The following is a 21,058-nucleotide window of genomic DNA, read 5'->3' on the forward strand; positions in this document are numbered from 1 at the left end:
ACGACCCTCCCGATATGATCGGACGACACGATGCGCACACCAATTAATTTCAGGTAAACCCGAGACGACCCCTCCACCTCATGATGAGCGAGTCCTAATCCAAAGTCTGTAAAACCAATAACCTGACACTTTCAAGAACTGAGTAAATATTCACTTTGGGAAATAAGGGGTCGGGCTCTGACTGTAAATCAGCTGCAGTCTGATGTCGTGCACATCTCTCCCCCCGGCCCCTTGTTTCTATGGTAATTCACGGGTCAAGATTCAGCTGTGACGGATAATTAATTAATGGAGGTGAATGTGTGGAGGTTACGTAAATGACTGCATGTCAGCGTGAGGCAGCTCCCTGACGACACCTGGAATCAAATCAAATAATGTCTAAATAATCTAAATAAAGACTGGACCTCTCAATTCCCAGTCGCCGGGTTTTCATCTTCCACTCAAACCAGCGCGTCTTCTCTCTGGAAAAAAAAACGAAATGCTGCAAAGCGTCACATCAGCACCACACATTTCACTGAATCATTCCATCGGAGACACACCCTAATACCAGCTGCTCCATCAATACTGCTCGGCGGTTGAACGGCGATGGAAAAAAGCTGTTAGAATAATTTCTGGTGGTGGCTTTAAAAAACCGAACGAGAAAGAAAGAAGCCGACCTCCCCGGAAAAGGCTGTGGGAAGAAGAGGGAGCAGGACTCCTGGCTGGGGAATACTGGAATTCTTGGGCTGGACACTGTGGGAAGACGTGGTGGGAGGAATCTGCAGCTGAACTCCCTGCCCTTCTCTCCACAGACGCAAAAACTCCTACAAAATAAGACTCGCGAGCCGGTGTCTGCTGTGTGTGTGGCTCTTTGTTCCATGTGCTGGCATCAACGGACTTAAGTTCCTCCGTGTTGTAATTACTGTTTGTTTAGAAGCGGCGTATCCCCCTGCGCCGCATCATTAGGATTAGCACGCGGCGGGGTGGTGCTCTCCATTCTCCTGCAGCAAACTCAATATCCCATCTGTCACAAGCCATTCGCTGCAGCTAAACAAAGCCCCGGCCGCAGTAACGGCACCTACATGGATTAATCCTCTCCAGCCGACATTAGCCGCTGCGCCTCCTTTTGCCAGGTCTGGGGAAAAAAAGAAATGCCGAACACACCTGTGATCAAAACAAGACGAGATGTAAAGAGGCAAATGTGCATCCAGACGTCGCCCGTGATCAAGGTCGTGCTTTGAATTTATGGCTTTGAAGTAACGAATGTGCCTCTCAGCCTCATTGGTTTAATTAGAGTGCACGTAATGAATTGAGGGAGTGATGTTGAGCCACAAGAGGCCTTGGATTTCACTAAAGAGACGATTTATTTCACAGACAATGAGCAATTCTGCCAAAATCGTGCACTGATTACGCAAAAAACAGACTTAATTCAATCGACGGCGGTAGCGGGGGGTGCACATGCAAGGAGGTCACTCTCACGCTACAGTGTCCGAGTGACAGGTGCACGAGCTAAAGAGTGAACGAGACCTGCGTTGCATTGCCACTTGCAGGTCGATACACACCTGAAACTATGAGGTCTGACTGTCTGCGTGGACGGCAAAAACTTTATGGACAATAGCACGAGCGGCAGACAGCGCCGTGCACAGTGTGAATCTGCCACTTCGTCTCCTTTCTAATCATTTAAATCAATGTTGGCTCTTTCGTTGCTTCATGTGGAATAAATGTGGGTTTTCAAAATCTCTGCTTTGAATATATTTCTCTGAAAATGCTTTCCCCCCACAGAGTCGGTGATTCACTCTAAATCAGCATAAAGTGAGAAGTAGTAGAAAATGTGCCTGCAGAGAAAAACTTTTAGTGCTTTGAATCATATAGTCCTGTTTCTGACCTTTTCTCTCTCTGACGTCCGCAGGTGCACTGAGCCTGCCGGAGAGTCTGAACCTGCACCGGGACCAGCAGCGCTCCGGGAGGGGCGGGGAGGGCCAGGGCTACTCTCAGGCCGAGCTCCGCACGCTGGAGCAGTCGCTCCTCGCCACCCGAGTGGGCAGCATCGCCGAGCTGAGTGAGTGAAGTTCCCGACGTCATTACACAGTGTCAGAGGAGTTGTAGAGGGTTTTAACACAGCCGGAGTGAAGCAGGAACTGAATACGATCGTCCCAATTTATTTCTCCTCAGGCGAGCAATGAGCAGGAAATATGCTCTCAGGATTCCCCATCAGTGCATTTGAAAAATACAAATTCTGACTCAAGGTTAACTGTGTAGATTTTCCCAGAGCTTTCAGCCATCGAGACGGTATGACCACATAACCAGCTGTAATCTAGTGATAACATGTGAGTTCATTGGGGGGCAGATTTTCTTTTGCCAGCAACAAAACAACACTATAAAAATACTCTCGGACATAATTATCCATCATTAAAATGTCCAACGACACAAGTTTTGGCTTCAAACTTACTTAAATGATAAAAAAGTCCAATTACTCGTTAAGCAGAACGGCTCCTGTCAGTGTTTCATTTTATTATTGGCTTGTTCCCTGAGAAATGTACATTTAAAATGATCTTTAACTTTGCAGTTGTTGGAATTGGAGGTGATTTGTTTCGGGCAGTTTAATCCGTCCCATTTTACAAACGTAAACGTAAAGTACAGTACTTGAGTAAATATACGGATATAGAAAAATCGAGTGTCTACATTTCTATCTACATTATCTGATATATGTTTAATTTCAACTCCAAATGTCTGAGCTCGTTGGGGAGACGACGAGAAGTTTGCAGAATAAAGTTTGCATTGGAGAAGAGTGTTTTAACTCGGTTGAGCGTCATCGCACAAAATGACCTTTGGATTAGATTCATGGAGGAGAAACAATATGTTGGAGCCGCTCTCGAGACCTGTGACAGTCTGCGGTGGTAACTCATGACATCTCACTGCTCCCTGTGGGATCTACTGTACGCAAAGCACCTCTAACTGATCACATTCTGTTGTTCTTAATGCTCTGATAGTTGCATAAAGAGCTGCATTTTATTCACATGATCCAAAACCACACTTCAGTAAATGCACATTGTTTGTTGAGCCGTTTCCTTCTTGGTAAATATGCATCAGGGTCATTTATTTCAGCCTCAAACACATTTTATTGATCATCTGTTCTTGGAACATGTTGTTTAAAGGTCAATTATCAATTCAAATTATGCTTCTGAAGCTTTTCTACCCCGGCTGACATTAAATTTCAAGTTCTATTAAATTTAAAAACGATCTGATTCAAAGATATTAAATGGTGACATAAAGTGCCGGCACCTTCCGGCTGCAGCCACCGTTTGATGATCACAGCGAGTGTAAAGCCTCAGAGACACGTTGTAAATGCAGCAGTAATTGTTATGCACATTAAACCTGATCCGCTAAAGGACCTTATTCCAACGGCCATTTGCCAAATAGTCCCATTAGTGTGAAGGGGACGCACACTCCCCGATCCCCGCGGGCTGTCGCGGTGGTCCGAGTCCAACCCCACCTCCCGCCCCCCCGCCCCCCCGCCTGCTACTCCACTGTCATCCCTCTTCCTCGTCCAGCTCTCCACTCACTCCCCCCCCCACCCGCCCGCCCTCACCCACACTGACACACTGCAGCCAGGAACCGTTCTATTCCAGCTGTTCTAACACCTGTTTATGAGTCGCGTCCGGGGACCGTTTTAAATCCAAGGTCAGCGCCTCAGAGGCTTTTAACCTCGACTTGAAAGAAAGGGGCTGCACCTTTAACTCCGACACCCCCCCCACCCCCCCATCCTCGTCCACTCCCCAGCCACAGATTACCTCAACCCTGCACCCCCCCTCCAGACATTTGCTCTATGTGTGACTCTGTTAAACTCTCCCCGGATGACAGTTCAACCCTGTGGCCCTTTCATAAAGCAGGAGTCCTCGATGCATCATTGATTAAACTCAGGATTTATAGTCTGTTCTTGTAAATGTTCTCACCGGCACACGCTGCGTCAGAGCAGTGATTCAGTCTGTGGAGACAGTTTGGGAAACTGCCACGAGGGAAGAAGATGCATTTACATTTACGTCACTTAATAATAATAACGTTAGAATAATTACAGAAAAATGTGGAAAGCAGCAGTTTAAAGTCTATTGAAGCTGCTGCCAGTGGTTTATTTGAGTACATTTTTGTCATTTATTAGTACTTTTACTTAAATAAAAGTATAATGTAACTGTGTGACTACTCTCACCACCGATCACTGACATGTTTTTCCAACTTGGACATAACTTCACTGTGATATTTCTTTCCATGAAGTAAATTCAACATAATGAGAAGACGACATCCACTTTCCCACTCGCCCAGTTTCCCCCTGACATCCATACGTTTGCTTCTGCTTACAGTAGCTGTTTCTGGGCAGTAATTACATCCATCCATTATCCATACTGCGCTCAGCCTGTGAGGGTCACGGGGGTCACGGGGGCCCGGGGCCGCCGAGCACAGCGTGGACAGGTCGCCTGCATATCAGAGCGTCGACAGAGACCAACTATTATTTACACCTGCAGGCTATTAAACCAAGCTGCGTGCGTCTGGACTGTGGGAGGACGTTGGAGAAAACCCACTGAGAGAGCATGCAAAAGAACGTGCGTCTATACAGAAAGGCCCCCGGGGGATTTGAACCAAGAACCTTACTGTGAGGAGAGACGGTGCTAACAACTTTACCACCATGCCGCCCCCCCATCAATGTCATGTGTACACAACAATATTATTCAGTAGCTGCTTGACGCACAGTATTATTAAAGTTTCAGTAACTACAACTCAAAATCTATTACACTTCCTCCCGAGTGGGAAAAATAAATGATTTTTTAAATGTTGTAGGTAAATGGATTTCTATTAAAACTATATTATTATTATTTTATAATAAAGCATAATTAGTATTTATTCTTACTTTGAGGCTTTTAGTAAGATAATGATAGTGATTTTCCTTCATTGCAAATCAATTCTCCTGCACGTCAGCAGCAGGAAATGCACCAGTGACACACACATTAAGCATTAAAGCCAGTAAGTGAGTGCGCCTCCTCTAATGGCTGCTGGGATGCATGTGTGCATTATAAAGCAGCTCTCATGCGTTTGCTGTTTGCTAATGTGAATAATACACAGGGCAAAACATGGAAGAACATTCTGTTCACGTCCTCGCATCAGAGGACAGGAAAAAAGCTGCAGCGGCTGCAGTTTGCTTCCTGTTTAATGCACCGCGTGTTCGACTCCCTCCGCCGCTCTGCCTCAGCTGGGCCTCCTCACCTCCCGGGGTCGTCCAGTCAAACGCTGCCCGAGGTGGACATGTGGCGGCCAACCGCTCGCAGTCATGTCGGGGGTTTCAGTGGATTCGGTGGCGTCATGGGAACAGATTGAGGACGAGATTGAGAATTTGCTTGTGATTGCGTTGAAGGTGCGACTTTTTGCATGTTTCCATCTGTCTCTGCAAGAAACGTAAAGGAGCAGATTTGCTGCCACTCTCGTGTGAAGTGTCTGAAGTATCTAATCAGCCGCCTGTGATATTCTCTAATTTTCTAATCGTCAAATTACTCCCATCAAATCCAAACCTAACTGTCAGTTGATCCTGAAAAACAAGTATTAACCCTTGTATCCCAAACGTGATGTATTCCTCTGTGGTTTTAATCATAGAGCTGCATGATTAAAAACACACCAATCGGCTGCTCTGCTCTCATCTTCCATACACACCGACCTGCTGCCAGAAATAATCACCAGCTGAACATAGTCCCCAACAGATTCCTCCTATTTGAGTCAAATTCACCAAAAAACTAAAGCAAACAACTCCCTCTTTTACCCCCAAACTAGCAAGTGTAGTTTTTTAAGTGCAGGTAAATACAAACCCACCAGAGACTGAGAAGCTCTCTCACCTCGCTGTTACATGTTGTTCCCAAGATGTGAAAAACGAAAAAAGTACACAAACGTTCACGGCTGTTCACGCCTGGAAGTTCAATGCTCGCCATGAAGTCGCAAAAAATGTGCAGCGTCAGCTTCTAGACGGCCAAAGTAAAGAGGAAGGAGGAATCGGCACGTTCAGCCCGGTGTCATGTTTCCATCACTGCCGATCGGAGCCAATAAAAACCTGTTTCTACAGCGGAGCCATTTAACCTGAGTGAATTCTGATTGAATCCGTTCACATTGCAGATAAAAGCCAGATGTCATTGGGTCAGTGGAAAAGAGGCTTGAGTGTTTCGGGAAATCTGACATATCCCAGAAATGTCAACTCAAAAATTAGATGTTTTTTTTAACTTTTCTGGTCTTGACTTCCTGAAAACCTGAGTAAGTATGAGTCAGAGCTGTACAGGTGAGATATAACCTCAGTTCTCCAACAAGGGCGTCGTAGATAAATAAACAGCGCTGGTTATTACATGTCAGACAGATGTAGTGCTGTTGTCTGTTTTATGTGGGAATCTGTCGCACGCGTATTAAAAAAAGACAGGTGGTCCTAAAGTCAATATAATAAACTTGTATCTCAAAGATAAATTTCAAGATAAAGTCTGACGGTGAAACGAAATCATTCTCACTCAGTCGAAGATAAAAAGATTTTTACGGTTGCTAAGAATAAAGAGAACACACACGGTGAAGTGATAATCCGCTCTGGTGATTTTCCTGATGAGACATTTAAGTCGTCATTAGGCTGCAATGACCCAGAGGATCATATCACTGACGAGCATCATGCTCCACCGGCTCGACAACAATGCTTTGTGGGTCGGGACGGAAATATCACAATGTATTTTTACAAGATGCACAGAGGACGAAGCCTGACAACATGCAGACCATGAGAGCTCCATGAAATCTACGTAAACAGACGTTCACGGTGCCCAGCGGAGGAATCACAATGAATTTGGTGATATCCTGATGTTCCAAACGCCGTCACGCCATCATCAGGTCAAACTTTTACCTGCAGAACCATTAGCATTGTGGTTTGGGCACCTGACGCCCTGCTGGAGCCTCGAGTTCCCATGTAATGAGAGTAGATTGTATTATTTGAATGGCCATCATGAGCAATTTGGGGCTCAGTATCTGGACCAAGGACACTGCAGGTGCCGGGGATCGAACCATCAACCTTCTGGTTAGTCGCCGGCCCTCTCCTTCCTCCCACAGTCCAAAGTCTTGCAGCTGAGATTAGATGAAGACACTAAAATGCACATAGGTGGGATTATGAGTATGAATGCTTGTTTGTCCCTGCGATGTTTTGGCGACCCCTGCCGAGTGGACCCCGCCTCTCGCCCTGTCTCAGCTGGGATTGGCTCCAGCTCACCTGTGCCAAACAAATCAACCATAACCAGCGTTTGTTTTCATTCCTGAGGGGCTTCCTGTTTAATATCGCTGGGAGTTATGTCCCATTAACTGAGGTCATTAACTTTCATGTCAGTGCTGCAGATCCGGACCCTTTAGAGTGTAAATCGATCCTGCAGAACTCCTGCAGGAAACCAGGGGACACCAGATTTCCCGCTTTTGTTCCACGACGGAAATCAGGTTACTGTCAAAATGTAGGAATACGCCGATTTTTCAGTGTGTGAGAAATGATGCAGAGCAGAAGCTGATAGAGGATGTCAGTCATCTCAGTGGGTTGATTTACGGTGATTACTCTAATTCTCATATAGAGAAATAATGCGATAATGATGCATCACCTCTGGTATCACAGCAGAAACAGGAGTCTGTGTCTCAGAGTGAATCTGCACGATATCAACACGTTCAAACGGGTGAAATAAAAAATCTATTTTAACCTGAACAATAACCAGGAGCAGTTGAAAAGTAGGAGCGGTCACACACGAGGCCACATGTCGGGGCAATTTCACACCCGACTTGTTCCCTAATTAACGAATGATAGAGGATGTTAAAGAGAAACATTCATCACTGTATCTGTAATTTCATTCTCTGGAGGTGGAGAGGTAAGAGGGCTGTTTAATTTCTGAGGTCACCATTATCTCCCCATCCTCATATCTCATGTCTGTGTCCGAGCGAGGGGGAGCAGAGCGCCGGCGGCAGGTTTGGACGCTTGGCGCTCCGGGTGTTTGCGCTCTTTCCTCGTCTCTCACGACGCTCGACCGTGACGGATGACTTATTTAAAGTTTCCCTTCATGGGCCGTGTCAGACTTATGGGATCTATAGGCGGCGAGCTGACATCTTGTGAGCAGGTGTGACGGGGGGGAAAGGCGTTCATCTGTCGGCACAGCGGCTGCCCCGTGGGTCAGAGAGCAAATAAACTGCGTAATGTAATACAGAGCAGGTCTCCAACAATGGGGCCCTCCATTCCTGCAGCTGGGTGTGCCTCCACCGCGGAGGAGGTGCCCAAATATTCAAAGCATGAACTGTGTTGAAGCTGAAACCCTTAAGATTTCATATTTGAAGTTATTAATGGTTTTTACTGCATAAAACAGAATTCTCTCACACGCTCAGGAGAGAAGTGGAGCGTGCATGTAACCAAACAAACACCAACGTAACCTCCTTGGCCAAGGTAATGAAAACGACAGCTGATCCAATCTGCTGCTGCCATGTCGGCCTTTTGTCTGCCAGCTCACAATGAGAACCTGTCACCTTTTGTATTGCTCTTTAATAAAAAACTGGATAAGAGGAGATACAAGATAGGATTTGAAAAGGGAATCGTTAGAATCTGGTTGTTTGTTTGTCGCACCAGATGCAAAATGAAACCAGCCATCGCCAGTAGCTGTTGAAGGAGACTTTGCTGTAGAATTAACCTGCACCATAGTTACCATAGTAACCTCAGGTGCCGCCACATTAACTGGTGATCGTGACCTCAACATACAAACGACTAAATCATCAACTTGTCTTTTTAATTTGACAGCTAAACACATAATTATCACTTCGACTGTCAGGATGACGTGTTTTTTGATCTCTGGGCTTTAAAGATTCCGGCGGTTTTCGCTCGCTCCGTGTTTTTTTCTCCCCAGGTTGACAGAAGCCAGATTGAGGCGTGAGTCATCGTGAGTCCTGCTGTGAACAGTCAGGAGAGGAAAAGTTTTCTTTTTCAGGGTTCCACAAACAAGAGGAATCCCTCTCCTCCCTGTGAGAAGGTGTCAGAAAACCGCACAGTGATTCTTCCCAGGAAGCGATTTGTTTACTGGAGCCAGTGATGAAATATGATTTGTGCCGGGGCGGACGTGAGCTTCTGTTTGCACTTGCCTTTTTTACGACCGCGTGCTTCAAACTTCTCCCCACAAACAGACGTTATTCTCACGATTAACGAGTATTTAAAAAACACACTCGCTTCCCTTTTCTTTTCTAACAACCTACATTTCAACAAGATGTCATTTATATCCCTGCGTATTAAAAAAAAAAGCCGAGACTCAGACCGCTCTCCCATTGTCTCTGCTCCATTATCCCACGCTCAGTATCCGGGATAATGGAATCGCTTCAGATGCGGAGAATCTCGGGGAGGTGTTACGTTTCATCTGGAGACCGACCGCTCTCTCTTCTCATTTTTCATTATATTAGTGCTAAAACACTTCTCCTGCTTCGCCATGCATCATTTTTCCTAATCTCATCGTCTGACCCATTTCTCGGCGGTCGGCTGACGGAGGAGAAAAAAGGAAAAATGAGACACATTTACTCTATTTTCTCTTAATTTGATAAAAGCTCCATTATCTAGTCAGTAAATGGCACGAAGACGTCTGAGCTATCAGGTTGTGTTTCTCTTTTTTAAAGCACATTTCACCCACTTCAGCTGCTAGAAGATAATGTCGCTCCATGTCCTTTGCAGCGTCTCGATAATTGACATGTCAAAGCAAAGGGAAAGGTTCCTGCTGTCACTTTTGTCCTTTCTATACTCCGCCTCCTCCGTCCTCTGTGAGGTCACAGCGTCACTCGCTTCCTCCTGTCGGTCCATCGTAGAGTCTCCGGGATTTGAGCTGTTAAATAAAAGTGGCCGAGCGGATTGTTGTGCAGGGGCTGAGGAGGAGTTTACTGTCACAAGAAAGGGTAGAAGGTTTGCATCTATTTTCAGAGTAAACACTAAGTTGCGTGTGAGCAAAACACTGCGTGAAATCCTGTGAATGATGAGTCGGCATATATTTGAAAAAGAGAGGAGCTGGGGATGGCTGTCAAAGACGACTCCATGTCAGCTTGGGCCTTGGAAAGTTCAGGATGATTTTCAAACTATATGAAATGTGAATTCTTTTGTAAAAAATGGGAAGAAATGTGTCGAGAGTAACATCAGCATTAATTTGATATCATTTTTCAAAGATGAGGTCGACTCATTCAGTTTCGAGACTGGTAGAAGAACTGGGTGCGGCCATTTTCCTTATCTGTCTCCCAGCACCTTTAAGAAGACAGCGAGGACATGCTGACACAACAACCCTCCTCTCACACACACACGCGCACGCACACACACACACACACACGCACGCGCACGCGCGCGCGCGCGCTGGAAAAGCTTGTAGTCTGTTGCTGCAGTAATTACATGAGGCTGGATTCATTATTGTATAATGGCTTAATGTCCCCTGGTACCTGTCACGGGATCCCGCTCGCACATCACGGCTCAGCGCTGCCGAGATTCCAATAGACATGAAAGAGCTGCGTGAGGAATAAGGGGAGTATGTTTCCAGAAGGAAGATGTAAGACCATGTTTGTTTTCAGGGTAAATTAGAACGACACGTTGGTTGTTTCTCACTTTGTTCTCGTTTGTGATATTTAGCGGCTGAAGTATCACAAGCTTGAGTTTGGTCATTTCAAGGTCAAATGAAATCGAGTTTGTTTTTAAAACTTGTATCTTTGACTTTCTTTTACATTCAGCCACAGTCATATAATGTTTATGCTGTTGATACAGCAATAATATGCAGTGTTACTTCAAAATAAAAGACTTTAGGATGGAGTAGATTCAGATCTTAAAGTAAATGTTCTTTTCCTCCAGTTTCTTCCTGCTCATCAGGTGGTGTCATTGTCAGGAAAGTTTCAAGTTGGGACACTTTCTCTTCACTGTTTGCATCCACTCATTTACTTTGTGTTCCGCCTCAGCGCACCACGGACTCTGTGCTACTAAATGTCTCCAACAAGAATACAAGTAACGTATTGTGTTCCTGGATTGGAAACTCACCTTGGGACTCTATTCAGAAAGATCGCAGTGTGTTCCTTTGTGCTCTCTAATCCACTGACAACATTTCTAAAGGCTGGAATACAAACACAGAACACAAAGGAAGAACAAGGACGGAGGGTGGAGGGTGGAGGGTGGATGGAGGAGAACGATTTCTGCAGTTTACTTGCCAAAAGTAATCACATGAGGACTTGGACGGCAGCAGCGAATGGGAACAAGCCAAAGATTTGTTTTAAAGAATGACCGGTCACGCCCTAAAAACAGCCGGGAAAAATTTAAATACAATATCAGAGACAATTAAAAAAAACTGTAATGATGCTTTTTTGTGTCTCGTCCTTTTTAGTGGTTTGTTCCACAAGGACACAAAGTTTGACAACAGAGCTGATTTCCACGGGATGTGGTGGAAGGATGTGTTGTGGGTGAAGGGAGAACTGCTTATGTAACGGGGCGTTTTTCAACATTTTCACAGATTTCCCAGGGAATCACTCGTGGATCCTGATTAAAAAAAAACAAACAGGCACATTTGGGGAATTGGTATCTATGAGTGTGTTGGTGCAGCTTGATTGGATGTAAGGGGACTGCTGGGCCTTGGTGGTGGTATGTGCTCTACTGTCTATTCTCACGTCACATTTGATTACTTTGGTTTCCGTGAGTTCCCGTGTCTCTAGAATCCTTCAAACGCAAAGTGTGTCATCTCACACTGGGTCAACTGGTGTGTGTGTGTGTATCCTCACAAGTAAAACATCAGTGGTCTCCCACGTTTTTATAATCAGTTAAGATTTGACAATCCTCTCGTGTGCAGGAGGAATTTTTCCCTGATCACGTATGAGGTCAGCAGCCTCAGTTTACATCTCTCGTCAATGTCGACGTTCAATCGCGCCGTCGATGTGTTTCTCCAAGTGTTGGACCCTGATTAAACTCTACTGAATATTTTTGCGATGAGGTGGATGCGTGCGCTCGACTGGACCAGCATGTGTGAGCACTGAAGTGTGCGACACCCCTCTGGAGACAGCCAGATGTTCTTCATTAATAATTATTACCCATCAACCTGACACCCTGGAGCCCGCCTCTCCCCGCTCCTCCACCGCAACTGGTGACTGCGGCGGCTGAAGTCGTCCGTGCTAAAACATCCACTTTACATTCTTGTCGTGCCGCGGTGAGACGGACATTACACCGTGGCCTTTACAGCGGTGCCGGGGAGAGATAATGCAGACTCACTAATAGAGTGTTTTTGGAGGAAAGCCCAGAGGCCTAATGGAAGTTTTGAGGTAATAAGGCGGTGAATTGAACAGGCTGCTCTTACTTCTCACCTCACTGTTTCCAGCAACGAGGAAAAAGACGGGGCAGCTGTTTGGAGACAAATAGCAGCAGCTGTTTGCAGCAGTGCACCGATGAGAGGGGACTTCACAGGACGCTCTAATCACTGTTGGTGTTGTGACTGAGCCTTTGTCATCAGGAGCTGCGTCATTCATCAGCTCCTCCGGCAGTTCATCACCGAGTCATGATTCATTTACTGTAAGAAGGTGTTTTGTTTAGACGAGCCCGAGTGAAGAGCAGCTTTGTCACAAGGTCACAGAGAGAGTTGAGTTGAGATCTGATGTGTATCAGTGGGTTTTAAGTAGCTGTGCAGTTTGAGACAGTTCAGGTTTGAGTTCGATGCTTCAACAATATATTATTTTAAGAGTTTTGACGGACAGTAAAGGACGTTGCATGAATTAAGAAATTAAAGAATTGGCTTTCATATGGACAATAACAACTTTCCTGGAAAATGCTTTAGTTGAGCCTCACATTTCTTTCTATCTTTAGTTGCAAGAACATGACAACAACAATCTTTGAGTGAACAACTGAAGCATCTATTTGCTGGAGGATAGAAGCTGATGAACTTTAGAGACCCTCTGATATTCATCTTCTAGTGCCACCTGCAGGTCAAAGTTTATTATTTCCTTTTTTTATATTAAGTTCGCACCAATGATAGTAAAACTTCAACAAAAATAAGACCTCAATTGAAATATTAACGGTGCAGTGCTATTTAAGGACATTTGACACAGTGGATAATGGAGCTCACACATAAGAGAGTGTGAGGGAAGTACCACTGCAGACTGCTGCAGTGGTACTTCCCTCACATCTTCACAAAAGAGCAATTAAAGTCCCTAAAAGAGCCATTAGACAGAGTAAAGTAGCATCCATTTAGAAGTCCCCCCCCCCCCTCCCCCTTCCTGTGAGCTGCAGGAAGGATGACGACAATAGAACGAGGGAGACAGAACGTGTAATCTCCCGCTTCATTTCCACCACCGACTGGAAATATCTGGAAAAAGCTAAGATCTGATGATGAGAGACAATGAAACTACACTTCAGAAACGTCTTTGGACTGAGAGACATCATTATGGAGGAAATGGGCCTGATTTTGTTCCCCCCCCCCCCCCCCCCCCCCCCCCCCCCACACTCTCAAGGGCCAAAGTGAAGTGACCGTGATGGCTCCGGCAGCAGCAGCTGTGTCATCAGATTGCCAAACAGATATGACTTTACAAAACTGACATTTCATAACAGTTTGCAGCGTCTTGCATCATCGGACCCTCACTTTTCATTCGGATGAAAAACGAGTGTGGACATTTGACTCCCGCTGGAAAGACGAGTAGATAGAGAGATTGATCGGTAGGTAGATTGATACTAAAGGTGTAGATAGATGGAGTCGGTAGATGCTTATGGATTTAATAGATAAATAGACGGACGGATGAATTGGTAGGTGGGTGGGTGGGATGATGGATGGATGGATGGAATTGGGGGACGGATAGACGGACAGATGATGAGTAGATGGATGATGGATAGGTGGGGACGGTTCTATGGGTTGGTAGGTAGGTAGTTGGATGGATGTTTAATTGGTAGGTCGGTTGGTCAGTGGATAGGTGGATAGGTAGGAAGGAAGGAAGGAAGGAAGGAAGGAAGGAAGCTCAGGACAGATTCTCTTGTTTTCAATAACAAAGAAGAAAATAGAGCCGAGGTCTCAGAAGATCTAAACTCTGTAAAAAAAACATTTAGTCTGTTTAGAAATGGGTCGATCATTTATAATTCAAAAACAAACTATTTCAATGAATTCTTCTGTGCCCCATCATCCCTGGATCCTGGGGGTGAAACAGATGGTTTCATGTCGTTCTTTTTAAACTCTCCTGCCTCCAGATATCCAGAGAGAAGTGATGCGGTGGCTGGAGAGACACTGACTGTACATTACCTCAGTTTTAATTAGTTTCCTACTGAAGTTACACTTATCTGCGCAAGAGGCTGACAAACACACACACACACACACTGCCACTGTGAGCGATGCAGTGAGTCTGTGGAAGTAATGACGAGCTTTATAACAACATCAGTGACTGTAAACTTATTTATGTAGTAAAATTAAAAAGATCGATTCAAAGGTAACTTCAGAGTTCATGTAATAACAGTCTGTGTTGTTCCCTCGACATAATGCTATCACGTTTTTCATTAATTAAGCATTATAGCAGCTTAATGGACACATTTACAGTGTAATGAATTTATTTTTGGACATTAGAAGAAAGACAAACCCTGAAACTGGCAAACAAATATATTAAGTAGGAAAAAATGGGGATGAAAGATAATACACTGAGATAAAAGAGGCTAAAAAGCTTTGTGGTGTTTTCCCGTTTATTCAGCCTTTCAATTAATACAAATATTGATTCATTGATTACTGGAGCTTCAGCATTATGAGTTATTTGTGCACAGGCTGTCAAATGGTAGGATTCAAAGATAATGGATGTTATTTCCAGCATCTTCCTCCTCATTGTGCGCTTGAACTCTTCTGTTTAAAAAAAACGAAATCTCCTTTATTATATCGTTGCTATTTTTACACTCGCTGCTTTGGCCGTCCATGTGAGCTTTTCCAGAAGAGGCTCAAGGCAGCTTAATAGCTGGAACATCACTGGTGCTGCACTGATGTCTGCTGCCTCCAAAATGAATGAATCATTGTGTAGCATTTGTGTCCCGGCACATTATTTGCTCTCTCTTCTCTCAGCCTCCACATTTGCAGTCGGTGTCCCACTGCTTTTCCAATGTGTAAAAATGGGAAAATAGAAAAATGAACGACCAGCGCTGTCTCTCTTGGCCCTGGAGCCTCTTTCCTGATTGAACAGATGAGGGGTGTAAAAAAAAAAAATCACATTTGGATATAGCGCTACGCTTTTGTTTCATTTAGCCCAGCAGGTGAACTCCCAGTTCTCCAGATGGTCCCTCCGCCTCCGACTGCATCACAGCCAGGTTACTATAAAAGTGTGATTCTGTGCTTATTAAACCATCACACTGAGCGTTAGCATCTTTAGAAAGAAGCGACTCTATTCAAACACAGGTGACCCTCCTTCACGTGTCCTTTATTAACGCGTCTGTGGAGATTAGCCTCCACTTGATCACTGCTGGTCAAAGTGTCCACGAGTTCTGCGTTGACGATGACATGTCCCATAATTGACTGTGATTAATTGTTGCCATGGAATTGCTAATGTGCCCCGAAGGCCGAGCTCTGAGTCGGTCATATTACCGAGTGGTGATTAAATGTCCTCGGCTCGGCCCGCGGGGGGGAAACCAGGGGCCATGACAGTGTGTCAGAGGACAGCGGAGGAATCTTCCATCTCAGGCCTCCATTAGTGAACACACACACACACACACACACACACACACACACACACACACACACACACACACACACTGGGATAATCTCAGGTCACGTTAGATCAGAACTTGTTTCACATCATGTGTTCATTGTTGCAGTGCGTTGAAAACACTTCAATCACATCTGGGAAATTTGGTTTTAATGTATTTCCACATTACTTTGGACGTGTTCCAGTTAAAGTTGATTATCTTTTTATCTATAGAGCGTTAACCTGTGTCCGTAGCTGATGCCCCATCTCTCCATGTTAAAGGAGATGATATACATGCTCCTAATTTTATTTATAAAAGGTTTACATGCTCTAATTTTCAGAGAACACATCACTTACCTCAGACTGTCCAATGCTGCAGCTCCTCTGTTCAGCCTCTGACTGAAACACTTAGATTTTTCTCCTTTATCTTTAAAGGAAAATTAATGGAAGTGGGTTCAGTATTTTTTGAGTAATCCTGCTTAATAACAAACCAGTTGCAAAGAAAATGTTAATTTCCGGATCCATTTCTTTACAGCTCTTTTCAGGACGTAGGAATAAAACTTAAAATACTTACCCTCAAATCTGCTGTTCTCAGCTTTAGTGTTGAAAGCGGAAACGGATTAGTTTCTCCCTCCCAGACGGAGCCTCCATGCCAAGTAGCAGCAGGAGATGAACCTCCAGAGCTGTTATCATCTGAACCACTATTAATATTTTCCTCTGCATCCTCCCTGATTCTGCACCGAGTCCAGGAGGAAAAAACTTTCCAAAATTTGAATAATGTCAAAAAAATGATCTATTTTGTGCAAAATGCGAAATAACAAAACTTGTAGCAGTCGAGGTGGTAAATCCTTGTTAATCTTTCAGTAGCATTGACACCACCACCACCCCCCCCCCCACCCACCCCTCACATCGACAGACAGGAAAATGTGCTCAGTAGACTCAAGGAGAAATGCATAATTCACCGGTGCAGTACATGACTGCTGGGTATTGGAGGCCTGGGAAGAATTCAAACTTTGTAATACAAATGTGCATAAATTCCCCATGAAGCCAGACAGGAGCTCTGCTGGTGTTAGTGCCCGTGGAGATCGCACAAACACATTCACATCAACATGCAGCCTGGTAACGTATAGTAGAGAACATGTGAACTTCACTCGATACGAACAGGAGTCAATGTAAATACAGTTATCTAAGAGAAAATAGAATTGAAATAGGTTATTGAACATTTTTCTTTTATTCTGCAGCCTCATTCATATATTTAATTACTTTCCCAGAACATTATTGAACTGATTTTGTTATGAAATTCCTTCTAGGTTTTATAAACTCGATCCCAGTTGAATTAGTTCTCCGTCAAAGTAAAAACACCATAACTCAAACCACGCTCCCTGTGGCATCTCGTTATGACCACATAATTGCATCGTGCTTTATTGTCCCTGTACCTTCGGAGATTAAAAAGAAAATTGAATTAGTCATTTTACCATCCGCTCTAAATAGTAGCTTCTAATGCTTTTTTTCCACAAATGTGGCCAGTTTATTACTTCCTGTCCATCTCCCACAAGCACCGAACACCAGTTTTCAGACAATACAGCAGCTTTGTGATTAACCTGCACATTTTAAATGATCTGTCGCTCTCGATCCTTTTTCTTTGGCCCTCGTTATGATGCAAATATTGGGAAATGGTTGTTGTTTGAATGCTCGAAACACATTTTGCTCAAAGTAAACATCATGCTGTACTGAAGAAGACTTGAAACTAGAGATTGAGACCATGAACTCCTTAGGAACTTATTTTCTCATAGATTTCTATAGAAACTTCTCGTTTTGCAACCAATCAAGTCGCCCTCTGTGGCTCATATGAGAGAATCAAAGTTTTAGGTACTTCCTGTCTGGCTTCACTTTCCAGACCCCGGGGTCCACGTCCATTTTTCTGCACATTATCATAATGCAAACCCACCATCTCTCTCTGGGGGGCAGTGCCAACCTCTCTTCAATCCAGACTGAAACTTGAATTATATCTTATGCATTGTCGGTACTGTACCGGCAGATGAGGACAAAAGTAATTACAGGTTTGGGTTTTGACTTTTAATTTCACCAGCGCTTCTGTGCAATTTCACCAGTTTTCCTCCGGAGAAATAGCGAAAGAAAGTTTTGCTCCGTCCTTCCGAGCGGGAAGGACTTGGCTGGGAGACGAGGAAGACACTAAGCCGCCTGTCCCCGATGATTAATTCAGATGAGATGAAGCATGAACCCCACAGGAGTGTTGCTTAGATAATTACAGCGAAGGAGACAGGAGCAAATGTTGTCCTGCTGACAAAACCAAAGTCACAAGAACAATTAATGAAGGCACAGAAAGCTTCAGCGGAGAGAGAGGGACAGCGGCGGTTCAACCATTTGTGCGGTGGTTGTGTTTAATCTTTAATCTAGACACTCCATTATTTATGTAACGTCGCTATGTAGAGTTCTGTTCTTGCTCAGGGGTGCGCTGTCAGTTAGTGGATCTCTGTCGTCTCTTTCATTTGAGGCGTTCCTTCATGTAAATGCGTATTTCAGCCCTTTCCTCTGTTTTGTCTCCTTTATCTTTATTAATGTCGCACTCGTGTTAATATTCAGCTCAGTGGCAAACTGTGTACGCACACACTGAGCAGCACGGGGACTTCCTGATTACGCGGAGTGGAAAGATTGTCTATGCTCAGTTTATTACGCCTGCTTGAGGGATCGGGCTAAATGCTACCGAGCACCGAACATGCATAGGGAACAGTGTGTGAGCTGCAGAGTGAAGCTCAGGGAACTAAGTTAACATCCTATTTGGACCTTGCAGAGCTGTAAGGAAAGTTTGATGCTTGTTATGGTTCATGTACAAGTTGGAAATGAATCAAATTAATAGCCGTATCATGTTCGTTTAGTCTCGTCAACATTTCAAACCCTGAAGTTATTAAATTTAAAGTTGTCCCTGCGAATAAAATCATCAAATTCTCTCATTTCAGAGGTTGGAACAAGGGAATGTTTGTTTTCATTGTTTGCTAAATGACTTGCGGGATGAATAAATTATATAATCTTGTTGATTAACTTCAATCTGATTCATTGAGCGTTTTATTACACTCGTGGTTACAAGCGAGAGTTTTCTGATCTGACACCATTAGTGGCAGAACAACATTGTCTGCAGCGACTTCCAAGAACTAGAATATCGCTCATTAGAAGTTAATTTGTAAGGTTTGACCTTCACATGTCAAGTGCCTTCAGCTATGTTTGGTGCTATCTACAGAAAATACTATAATATTGAATTGAAGTAGAGCGTGTCCCTCAAACCAAGGCTGAACAATCCTACACATGAAGTTCTTATAGTAGAAATATGTTATCCTAGCATTAAACAAACTGGTGTTAAGATGGGTCTATAGTTGTGAATGCATCTCCTCCAATCTGCGGGAGCTGCAGTGGATACTTGGATATCTGAAGAGTTTCATGTGTCCAGCCTCGGCTTCTTGACAATAGAGTTACTCACTCGTCTTTTCCTTTTAATGGCTGAACCATGTAGAGTTATTTATAACTCTAATCAAAGTGCATGAGTCAATCGGCATCGTTTAGCAAGATCAAAGAGTGGAAACACAATCGGTGTGTTGAGTGAAGCACAATACATCTGTCGGGTACTGTAATGTACACTGTGTGTGTGTGTGTGTGTGTGTGTGTGGCAGAACTCCAGTTATAACAGAGTGAATCCAGCTTCAGTTCAGTGTTAATAATAAATTAGATTCTAACTGTAACGCAGAGAAATGTATATTTATACGAGCTGCTCCAATTGTGATTCTGTCTAATACGTCTGGAGCCTTTTCTCAGCACACGTCTTCAACCAGTTCAACACAATCATGGAAACAGATGATTACTTATTGATATGTTTAATTCTCTGTCAGTCTCTGTCTGTGTGTGGCTCTCTGGAGCCGCAGTGCAAACTGTGGTGTGTCTGCGTGTGACTGGCTGTGAACCCTGTCAGGGCGCTTTACTCTGACAGATGGAGAACCTTGGGCTTCCACTCACCGTGTCAGTGTCCAAGGAATGAGCTTTTCAACACGGGCCAACTTTCCCGACACTGGGTATATTTGGAGCAAACAATCAGCCCAGATCTGTGTGTGTGTGTGTGTGTCTGTGTGTGTGGTGCAGTGATGTGTTTGTTGTTGCACTGCCGCTCAGAGCTCCAGACTTTCACAGACATTGTTTTATCCACACACAGCTCATGAGTCCAGTGTGTGCAAGAGAATCCGGGCTGTGGTGTCGGCTGCTGTCCAAGTGTCAGACTCCAAGTCCGAGTGCTCATGTTACACGACTGAAACCTCCACAGCTCCAATAAACCCAGTAGATAATTAGATCCGTCCATCCGTTATCTGCACCAGCACCAGCTCGCACTCTGCATACTGATTTTTCACTATTTTAACATCATCAAATTATGTCTTTGGAGTTCTAGTGTACTGAACCTTGCATTGTCCTGCCCTTACTAGTTAATGAGCTGCAGTTGGACGTTGCAAACTCTGGAAGGCCCCCGGTCATCCGTCAGGTTCAAACCTAGAACCTTCCTGCTGTGAATTGACAGTGATAACCCCCTTTACCACCGTGCCGCCCTAAATTAGTAGATTTATCTGAGAAACCAACCCTGACGGCTCACGCTGCAGTATTTTCCCTCTCAGAGCGACATCATTAGTCTTAAATGCATCACTAACGACCTCGTCGATAAACTGCTGTGAAGCTGCCACAATCCGAGAATTACGACTTATTCTCGCTAAATGTCAGCGCTGACGATCGTCCTCTGTCGTACAGACTGAACATCAGACTTTAGAACTCCTACCTCCTCCTGTAAAAGTCCTGTTCCTGCTGTGCACCGACACTTAAAATAGGTTTAAAAGCAACGAACAACATTTAACAAGGAAGAAACATACAATGAACTTCATGTTGCCTAGAAATAAGGTTTACTTAACCACTGCAGAGAAGATTTTAGTGTTGAGTTATTGCATTTACTTTCATTTATTGTCAGGACACCAAGTTTATTTATATGCCTTTTTAAAACTTTTAGTTTTAAGTTGCTTTACAAGATAACCAGTGAAGAATTCAAGGCAAATCAAAGATCCCACAGCATTAGACAACAATAAATATGTAACACAGGAGAAAAGAGATATTAAAACATTCTAAAATTATTAAAACAGTCAAATTAAAGATACGATTAAAAACAATAACTGGTTAAAAAGCTGAAGGTAAAAAGGATCTTGCCAATGACGTAACTCTACAATAAGTAATAATAATAATTAAAATAACCTTTATTTCTAAAGCACCTTTCAAAACCAGCTGCAAGGTGCTTGACAAAATATAATACAAGTGCAAAGAGAGCAAATCACAGAGGAGGCGAATCATT

General features: G+C 44.1%; 1 protein-coding gene across 2 annotated transcripts in view; it reads left to right on the forward strand.

Moving 5' to 3' along the window:
* The window catches only part of LOC117757118 (ankyrin repeat and BTB/POZ domain-containing protein BTBD11-A), a 116,842-nt gene that overhangs the window by 77,354 nt on the left and 18,430 nt on the right, over positions 1-21,058 (forward strand). For both annotated transcript variants that reach the window (XM_034577899.1, XM_034577900.1), the window contains exon 2: positions 1,886-2,035. In XM_034577899.1, the coding sequence (XP_034433790.1) occupies positions 1,886-2,035 (150 nt within the window). The remainder of the gene's footprint in view (positions 1-1,885; positions 2,036-21,058) is intronic.

Source organism: Hippoglossus hippoglossus, chromosome 23, assembly GCF_009819705.1.
Source record: "Hippoglossus hippoglossus isolate fHipHip1 chromosome 23, fHipHip1.pri, whole genome shotgun sequence".
Lineage (NCBI taxonomy): Eukaryota > Metazoa > Chordata > Actinopteri > Pleuronectiformes > Pleuronectidae > Hippoglossus > Hippoglossus hippoglossus.